The 7,943-nt window shown below is 37.2% G+C and overlaps 1 protein-coding gene across 4 annotated transcripts in view; it reads left to right on the top strand.

The window, feature by feature from the left end:
- Positions 1–247: 247 nt before the first annotated feature.
- LOC138835966 (tubulin polyglutamylase TTLL5-like) overlaps positions 248–7,943 on the top strand; it is a 41,571-nt gene continuing 33,875 nt past the window's right edge. For 3 of the 4 annotated variants that reach the window (XM_070034539.1, XM_070034538.1, XM_070034541.1), the window contains exons 1-5: positions 248–304; positions 1,528–1,622; positions 3,882–3,923; positions 7,166–7,279; positions 7,544–7,635. In XM_070034539.1, the coding sequence (XP_069890640.1) occupies positions 277–304; positions 1,528–1,622; positions 3,882–3,923; positions 7,166–7,279; positions 7,544–7,635 (371 nt within the window). In that variant the 5' untranslated portion in view covers positions 248–276. The remainder of the gene's footprint in view (positions 305–1,527; positions 1,623–3,881; positions 3,924–7,165; positions 7,280–7,543; positions 7,636–7,943) is intronic. The other variant, XM_070034540.1, reaches the window with a different exon arrangement.

Genomic DNA, 7,943 nt, shown 5'->3' with positions numbered 1-7,943 from the left:
TTTGTATAATAAAAAGATTACACGTCAGAGAATCAAGGCATTGGTACTGGGCCAACCTTAGGAAAGATAAGTTTAACACTAGACTTTTATTTCTTGCTTTCTCTCTAGTATTCTTTTTTATTTTTCCATAGATTTGCTGTGCTTTTCAATGACATTTGGGAACTTTGTTATATTGAGCCTATTAGGCAGTTATTCTGTTAACCTACAGAACTATCAGTTGCTTTCTTTCTCTGTTCTATTAGTGATGCACCTCTGGACCTAAAGATTAAAGCCAGTATGATTTCAGATATGTTCACTGTTGTAGGTAAGTAGTGTTTTCTGAGCCTGACTCATATAAAACTTAACCAGAGCATCCATTTTTGCTAGGTTCCATAGGTGTTGCCAACTGGCAGTTCCTAAGCCATGCTAAATGCTTTGTACTAAAAAATTATATTTTCAGGGAAGTGTTTATGTTTCTACTCCCTCTGGCTCCATCCTGTCCTGAGGCTGAACCACAACTAAGGCTGAGACCTGGGGCATGGGAATTATGAGCTGAGGCAGAGAATTAAGTGAAGATCTGTAGAAAGTGTATTTTTCTCTGAACTGGAAAAGTGAAACCCACTGAGGAAGCTTTGTTACAAAGGAGACTGACTGTATTTCTGCTAGCCAGTCTCTACTGGTCTCAACATGATCCCTTCTGTAGTAGTTATAGCCAGAGCAGCCCTAGGAAGAAATCCCATTTTAAGTAGATAAGCCGAACTTTGAAACGTCAGATGGGTATGGTGTGGATTTATTGTTGTTTTTTAGTTCCCTAAAAAGACATAATAAAATATACTTGACATGATCCGGTACTTGATGTACCAGCAAGTGCTGTAAAAACTTAGCTCATCTCTTTTTCTTAGATGAGAACCTGTTTCTTTAGGAAGGAAGTAAAATTATCTGAAGCCCAATTCTTGAAGCCATAGATAATCTACAAAACCCATTTTGGAAATTGCTAATAGACTACATTTGACAATTCTACAAGTACACCATATAATAGGACAACTGCCTTTCAGATTCTCTGAGTAGAGACAATATTTTTTGTCATGTATTTTTATTGTTATTATAAAGGTGATGTATAGAGAGGGGTTACCATTACATAACTCATTTCTTTTTGGACAGTGTCACCCCTTCCCTTGCTGTCTTCCAGCTTTTCCCTCCCTTCCCCACTCAAAAGTTGTTTTCAATGTAATACAACATTGGTTTTTAATTAGTATGCAAAAGTCATTGTAAAATAACTTTATCTTTCAACAATTACATGTCTCAACGTGCTTATTTGCACATTTATTTGGGATTCATTAAAAAAAAAAAAAGCCCATACCTCTTTCTCAGTCAGAATTTCAGCTGCCCAACCAGCATTATCTTCTTGAGGATGGCTGTCTGTAATATTTATGACTGAATTTCTATAATATTATGCTGTGAAACTGGGTTTTGTACATCTAAAGGTGCAGCCAAACCTGTTAATTTCTAGAAAATGACAGGTTTTAACGTTGCCCATTCCCTATTCAGGATTTGTATGCCAAGATCCTGCCCAGCGGGCAACAACCCGGCCAATTTATCCCACCTTTGAGTCTTCCAGGCGAAATCCATTCCAGAAACCTCAGGTAAGCAAATGCAGCAGGAGGGAGACCAAAAGAGGCTTTCTGGGAAGTGGTAGCAGATGCAGATGAGGAAGCTGAAGCATTATGGATGTGAGGTCACTTGGGGCAGGAGAATTTAGAGATCAGTCTAGATCGTGGCAGTTATGTTCAGCTGCAGCTAATAGTGTATGCCTTCAGTGCTTTCCAACAAACTTACCTGCGTTTGTTTTGTCTTTTCTGTCAGCTTCTTTTTTCTCCTACTTTACCTTTTTCCTTTCTCTTTTCTTTTTAAAAATATATCCCTTCCCCTCAGATCGACAAGCTCATAAACAAAGCACAGACAGGGTGCCTATTAATTCTTAATTGTTACTACATTCTTTCCAATCTTCAGACTGGTTTTATAAAGATGCTCCATTGAAATAGCAGCTTTTCTATAAATAGTTCTCTTCAAAAGACCCTCCAGTAGTCATGAGTTATTGGTTGAAGTTGCATGAAATATGTGCCCAAAGAAACCTGTGGGTCTTAGAAGCATCTTTTGATCAAGCATTGTTCTGGTTTTTGTGTACTCTTCATTCTCTTCTATTTAAACCAGCCAGTCCTTCTATTTATTCTATCATCTCTTCAGTCCCTGAATGTGTTAGTATTGCTTATTTTCACTTTTGTTTCTTTGCCTTTAAGATTTCTTCTTATTTAAAAGATCTACCTACTCTCTGCCCATTTGGTTTGATTACCTTGCCTACTCAGAAATTTTAGAGACTTTTTCTTACTAATTCCTCTCACTCTTTAGTGTTCTTTACTTTTACCTCAAGGTTGTCCACTTGATGTGCATGCTATTTTGCATTCATGTTACTTGTATTTTGTCTAATACTCTTCTGCTAGTCTATAAGCTCTTTGAAGGCAGAAATAATGTCTTCTTTTCTCTCCTCTTTCCCTTTTGCCTCTTCTTCTTTTGATCCCTCTCTCACCTCCACTTCAACTCTTCTTTGTTTCAATATTCTCCACTTTTTCCTCCTTTTTTCTGCTATTCCTTTTCCTGCTCCTCTTTTTTCCTTGTTAGTCTTATTTGGAGTAGTACTATTTCTGTGTGCAAAGCTCATATATTATTATTTAGATAACTTTTCATTAGAACAGGGTTTTCAAATGAGGATGCCTATAAGGCACGTGATGGAAATGAGGTAAATAGGGGCAGGTCTCATACAGCCAGGGTGAAAAGACAGGTTAAGAAAGTGCAGGCCTTCTGGCAAAGGGGCAGCAGTTTAGTGAATGTGCTCTAGCTGATCACTGCTGTACATGAGTGTGAACAAAGGGTATGGAAAGATCTTCCCATTGTCAAGAGAAATCAGAAATACTACCTTTATATATTAGCAATATATATTAGCAACTAGTTAATTTAAAAAAAAACAACCTTTGCAGTCCAATTATAACAGGTCTCTTAGGTGGATTCAGTCCATGGGCCACCTATCTGTGATCCCCTGCCCCGGAACAATTAACTAAGGAGTGTGGCGATGTGGAACAGAGTGTACTGTATTGTAAGTGGTATTATCTTGCAGGAGAAATAAAATGAGGCACCAGAGTTTTACCTAATCACTGTTTCATCAAAGGGTTTTCTTTTAATTTTTAATATTGTAGAGAATTAACCTAGATGAATTGGAAAACTTACTTTAGGCAATCACATTCCTTTGCAAATTGTTTCCTGTAGCATCTGTGGCAAGAGCTGCAGAATTATGCATAAAGGACTATGACTGTTTCTGTGCAGTGTTAACACCATTTCTGCCAAGTTTCTCTCCTAAGAGTAGCTGTATACTAATCTTGAATGAATGGATCCCTTTTCTTAGTTTCTTAGCCTGCCTGTCAGCTTTTATTTGGCAATTCTTTGCAAATCATAGAGAATCTATTCAATGCTTGTTTTGCTAACTGGTAGGTAATGGTATGATGTCATTCACAATCAGCCTCTGGAAATCTTGTATAAAGGCACTGTAGATTAGTTACATGTACTGTATAAAACAGTTTGTCAGGTGGGGTAGTTAACTTCAGGATCTTCAGTACTTGGCAATAGAAGTAAAAGTTGAAGTAGAAGTTGATGCTGGAATACAAATCGTGTAGACGAAAGCCATGTGAACAGTAAATGCTCTGAGTTTGCAACCACAAAATGTAGGTAGGGCTCTTGCATTTGATCTGTGCTTGGAGATTATATTTCCTTTTTATGTCATAGATGGAGGAGATGGAAAATGTAGGCATGTTAGGAGAAGATGAGGCTTTATTCCATTTTTCTGTCTTTTATAGCGTCCAGTATCTGCACAGTTTCAGTCATCAAACACCAAGCAGGTAAGTTCTGGATCATTGGGAGACTTCATTCATAAAGCCTTTTAGCTTTAGCCTTTCATGGTACATATTTCATGTACCTGTTTTGTGCATAGTTAAATAACACAAAATAGAGTAAATGAAAAGAAATACACAGAGGTCTTCTTGGCAATACAATATGAGAATAGAGGATGCAGGAACTTAGGAGTCCTATTTTCATGACAGTGATTATGCTGTGGTAGAGGCAGTTGAATTTAAATGATGAACAGGGTTTCCTGGCTTATCTGTGGCTTTGACCAAAATATTTGAGAAGGGAATTATTACAGTTTACAAATGAGTTTTCTTTTTTGTTAGACATCTTATGAAACAGATACTGTTGCTAGCAGCTTGATATTAAAACCCTTTCACATTGGGTATAGGGCTATATTTGAGTTCCTTAATAGCTGGTACTTCACATATATAATGATCTTGGAAGCCTTTCTGTGCTACCCTGCAAAATAAAGACAAATATATTTCATGTAGCATGATCAACATTTCCTCTCTTACTGTCCTTGTGGGCAGTATTTGAGATTAACTGTCACTTTCTTCTATACAGGGATTTTAGTTTTTTAGTTTGTTTTTTTTTTTTTAATTTAAGAGGACAGGAATGGGGGACTCCTCCTTCTGTTCAATGGTTTTTGTACATGTTCTTATACTAACAGTCTTCAGATCTTAGCCTCCTGAGTACCAAGGATTATAGGCATGAATTGGTACTCAGCAGCCAGCCCTGTTTTTTGATTTTTTTTTTTTTTTCAGGATAGGTCTTGCTTCCTTCCTTTGGCACATGCCTGAGCCACAATCTGCCTACTTTAAGCTTTCCATCACTTCTGGGAACACAGGCATGTACCACCAGTCCAACTTCACTTTGTGGAAGAGTGTCTAAGACTTTTCTGCCCTGGTTGGTGTAGCAATTACCATCCCAGTTTCAACCTCTCATGTTGCTTGGGATGACAGGTGCATGCCTCTGCACCCACCTATGGGTTGAGAAGGAGTTTCATGAACTTTTCTCCTGGGCTGTCCTTGAACCTTGATCTCAGCCTCACAAGTAGCTAGTATTACAAAAGCCCAGCTTCATCAGTACTTTTAAATAGCATTCTTTCTATGCTTAAATGCTTAGTAAGAAGATCTTTATTTTTATCATATCATTTAAATAAATGCTACTTTTTATTCTCATGATGTAATTTGAGATGACTTCCGAATAACCTTAAATAGCATCAGGTAAGAAAGCTTCTTGACCTTGGAGGATGCACTGCCAGTGGCTTTATGTGGCTTTGTGATTAGAACTGTGCTCTCACATGTGAACTAGGATAAGTATGATTTGGGTAAAAAATAATGGGTGACTGTGAGAAAAATCTCAAACCATCCATTTAGCATTTTGACTTTTTAATATTATGTGTAATTAAATAAGTACCATAAAATCATTATATGCTTATATTTGTTTCCTTCCTACATCTTTAAACTTTCCTAGTTTTGCCCTCTTACTCCAACACATACTGTTTAATGTATTCCTAGATTGAAGGGAATTAAAATATTTCCTGACATCTTCCTGCAAATTTTAGTTCTACACAAGATTGAATTGTTTGTCAGCATATTCATTCCTTTATTTGCTTAACTAATATTTTGTTGGTTTATTCCATGCCAAGTAATGATCTAGATATGAGCTGAGCAGATGAAGAGTCCCTGCTTTTCTATGCTACTTACATTATTGATTTCATGGTTTTCCTTTATATAAATATCTTACCAGTTTCCTATCAGAAAATTTAGTTTTTATGACTTTATTTCTAACTTTAAAGATTGAGTTGGTCTCCCTTGTGCTGAAAGATAAAATCATTCATGTTTTTTTTTGTATACGTGGACGTGTTAATCTTGAGCTATCATAACAATATACTATAGACCAAGTTGCTTAACAACATAATTTTTTTTTTTGGAGTTCTGGAGGCTGGAAGCCCATGATGGAGTTGCCAGCAAACTGAATTTAATTCTGAGGCCTTATCTTGACTATTATTTAGATGGCCACAGTTGTATGCCCACATGATGTGTTTTTACTTACCTATACCAGGAAGAACTTGTGGAAACAAGCACAATTTCTGGCATTAATCCCATTAGACCAAGGCCCCTACTTCAAGACCTCATCTGATTCTTATTGCCTCTCAAAGTCTCTGTTTTCAAATACTATCACACCAAGGGTAAGACTTCAACATAGGAATATTGGAGAGATACCAGCATCACACAGTAACAGCTGCTGACAATGGGGCTGCTTCTTCCAGGTTGAAATTTCTTCCAGAAATCTAGGAAGATAATTTGTATCACTAGTTCTTGGATTACTTCTCTTGGCAGATCTGTTTGCTTTATTTTATCAGTTACTTCACCTGTTTGAGTAATAATGTGTTAGCTTGCTTAAAACCATCTGATCTCTTTTGCTACCTTTCTGTGTTCTCTGTTTATATGATCAGCTTTGATACTCAAAAGACCTCCCTTATCATCCTTTGGAAGTGGAGGTAACCTGGGTCATCTGTGAGATCCATGATGACTATGGCCACCTTGGAGTACCAGGGCAGTCAGCTGTATTCCAGTCTCTTGATGCCCGGCAGCCACAGTTTTCCTTGGCCTTTTTCATCACAGCTCTCCTCTGAGTCACTGATGATCTTGTCTCAGTGTTTCCCTTGATTCCTTAAATATCCCATAGCCTGTTTTTATTTGTGGCAGAATGGACTGCTTCTTGGTTTTTCATCTCATGTCTCAATTCCCCCAATTCTCCTTCCCCCATGCTAGAAAAAAAAATGTACTTACTTACTGGAATAAAGACACATTTACTTTTCTGTGAAGCTGTTTTCAGACTTTTTCTCTGTCCTTGAAACACTAGATGTACTTTAAAACCAAGACTAAGAGTATCTAGTAGCTTAGGAAAACCTGTAGGCATCATTCTTCCCCTTTTTTCCCTCCCTTTTCTCCTTGTCCTCATCATCTTTTTTTTTCTTATTTCTTTCTTACTCATAGTATTTTTCTACTATTCTGTTTTCTTTTTCTTCTTTTGCCTAAGAATTTACTGCTTTTATCTCTTTCCCAGGTTTCTAGCTAAGAAATTAATTGTGGAATATATGGAATTTGGGCTATAGATTCAAGCTTAATCCTGTCAGGAAAGATACTGATGTTCAGGGAATGAACTCAGGAAGATGAGGAAAGACAATAAAAAATTAAAATTTTTTGTTTTTATTTCTTATCCTTAGCGTTCCCGTCCACTCTCTGCCAGTGATGCAGAAATGAAAAACCTTGTGAGCTCAAGCCGGGAGAAAATGCTGGGGAAGTTAGGTGGTTCTGTGCTTGGGCTGTCTATGGAGGAGGTAAAGATAACTCCACTTCAGGCCTTCATGGGTTAACACAGGGTTCAGTTAAAATTAGTAGTGATTCATAGTATTCTTCTATCTTACATCTGAGAGGGAAAGATTTGATATGGGAGAAATTTCTTCTCAGAGAACATGTTAAATGGAATTAACTCCTCCCTACATGCTTTTGTTATAGTTTAGGGTTACAGCTCTCTTCTCTTGTCCACATAGATTTCAGGTTTCAAAGTACTTTCTCATCTTATTTTCTCTTCCTCCATCTAGATCAAAGTTTTACGGAGGGTAAAGGAGGAAAATGATCGGAGAGGTGGATTTATTCGCATATTTCCTACATCTGAGACATGGGAATTATATGGGTGAGGTGACTACCATTTTAATTTTTTTAACTGCAAATCTGGTTCGTAGAATTATATTGTGACACACTGCATCCTTGTTCCCCATAAAAGGTCTTCCTTATTTTGTCTGTTTATCTAAACTATGATGACTGTTATCAACCCAAGAACCCATCACAGTGATGTAATATAATGTGATCCACCTGGGTGTGGTTCTTCCCCTTATCTTAATCTTTGCCTCTGTCCTGTGTTTTGTTTATCATTCACATGATTTAAAAAATTATCAGTCTATATTCCTGAACAACACACTGCTTTTTTTTGGGGGGGGGGGG

This window comes from Dipodomys merriami, unplaced genomic scaffold, assembly GCF_024711535.1.
Source record: "Dipodomys merriami isolate MVZ:Mamm:240054 unplaced genomic scaffold, mDipMer1.0.p SCAF_2431, whole genome shotgun sequence".
Classification (NCBI taxonomy): domain Eukaryota; kingdom Metazoa; phylum Chordata; class Mammalia; order Rodentia; family Heteromyidae; genus Dipodomys; species Dipodomys merriami.
Note: the sequence above shows the minus strand (reverse complement) of the source record. Positions and strands in the feature narration are given on the sequence as shown.